The 1,765-nt window shown below is 62.0% G+C and overlaps 1 protein-coding gene across 1 annotated transcript; it reads right to left on the minus strand.

The window, feature by feature from the left end:
• Window positions 1–210: 210 nt before the first annotated feature.
• Window positions 211–627, minus strand: LOC147667231 (histone H4). Its single transcript, XM_086948838.1, has one exon. It carries the CDS (start codon window positions 585–587, stop codon window positions 276–278), a length of 312 nt encoding a protein of 103 aa, XP_086804964.1. The 5' UTR covers window positions 588–627; the 3' UTR covers window positions 211–275.
• Window positions 628–1,765: the final 1,138 nt, after the last annotated feature.

Below are 1,765 nucleotides of genomic sequence, written 5' to 3' on the forward strand. Positions count from 1 at the left end.
ACGGGCCCCTGGGGCGGGCTAAACACGCCTTGGGTACCCAGTCCAGTGCTCCATGGTGGCGGGGGCTGAACCCGCCTTCCATAGCAGAGTGGCTGCGGAGCGAATCCCCGGGTTCCTCCCTCCTCCCCTCCCGGCCGAGTGTGGGCCTAGCTAGCAGCCCTGCGCTGCGGGAATAATAGTTCATAGACCCAGCTCTCACAAGACATGGTGGTCGGCCCTTAAAAGAGCCTTTGGGTTGTTTTTTCTTTTTTTTTTTCCGTGGGCAAGTCGAGTGTTTAACCGCCGAATCCGTAGAGGGTGCGGCCCTGGCGCTTCAGGGCATAAACCACATCCATGGCGGTGACGGTCTTCCTCTTGGCGTGCTCGGTGTAGGTGACGGCGTCCCGAATCACGTTCTCCAAGAAAACCTTCAGCACTCCGCGGGTCTCCTCGTAGATGAGGCCGGAGATGCGCTTGACTCCGCCACGGCGCGCCAGGCGGCGAATGGCCGGCTTGGTGATGCCCTGGATGTTGTCCCGGAGCACCTTGCGGTGCCTCTTGGCGCCGCCTTTGCCGAGCCCCTTCCCTCCTTTGCCGCGTCCAGACATGTTCTCCTCTCGGTGCTGTGAGCAGAAGTGATAGCTCCAGCCCCGCACCGGCTCGTTATATGGAGGAGAAGCGGACCTGCGCGGGAGCTCCAAGCGCCCGCCCCTGTGAGGCGGGAGAGCCCGAGCCCGGCCGCGGCCCGCCCTCTGCAGGGAGCGGGGGCTGGAGAGGCCGTTGCCGTTTGAAAAAGAGCGGGCTCCCAGCCCGCCTTTGTTATGGCGGGCTGGCTCAGCAGCTGCCGCCAGTGCACAGATCACAGTGAAACACACGCACACGCCTCCCTTCCCGGCCCCCACTTGTGACCGCAGCCCGCCTAACCCTCTCGTTCCGTGCCCCCCTCCCAATATGAACAGAAGCCTCGGACATGTTCCAATGGAGTCCACACCGGCTCCACCCCGCTGTGTGACACCGCCTGCAACCCCGTAAAACCGTCCACGTCTCGCGCCCAAGGCACCTCCCTTCCCGACCCCCACTTGTGACCGCAGCCCGCCTAACCCTCTCGTTCGGTGCCCCCTCCCAATATGAACCGAAGCCTCGGACTTGTTTCAATGGAGCCCACACCGGCACCACCCCGCTGTGTGACACCGCCTGCAATCCCGTAACACTGTCCAAGTCTCGCGCCCAAGGCACCTCTTTTCCCGGCCCCCACTTGTGACCGCGGCCCGCCTAACCCTCTCGTTCCGTGCCCCTCCCAATATGAACAGATGCTTAGGACATGTTTCAATGGAGCCCACACCGGCTCCTCCCCGCTGTGTGTGACTGCCTGCAACCCCGTAACACTGTCCACGTCTCGCGCCCAAGGCACCTCTCTTCCCGGCCCCTACTTGTGACCGCGGCCCGCCTAACCCTCTCTTTCGGCGCCCCCTCCCAATATGAACAGAAGCCTCGGACATGTTTAATGGAGCCCAACACACGTTAAAGGCCTCACCGGCACCACCCCGCTGTGTTTGGCCGCCTGCAATCCCGTAACGGTCCCCATCTCGCGCCCGGTTGTGGCGTCTGCCCCAAAAAGATGCCAAATAAATATAGGATTTTTATTAGAAAAACATTATGGATATCGGACTCGAAGCTGGGCTTTGGGGACGGGGGCAACATTTATATGCAGGGCCGAGGGCTTGGACTGTGTCCCACCTATGAAGCGACGGCGCGGGCGCTGCCGCATCTATGAAGCCGCCAGAGT

This window comes from Lissotriton vulgaris, unplaced genomic scaffold (genome assembly GCF_964263255.1).
Source record: "Lissotriton vulgaris unplaced genomic scaffold, aLisVul1.2 SCAFFOLD_6217, whole genome shotgun sequence".
NCBI lineage: Eukaryota > Metazoa > Chordata > Amphibia > Caudata > Salamandridae > Lissotriton > Lissotriton vulgaris.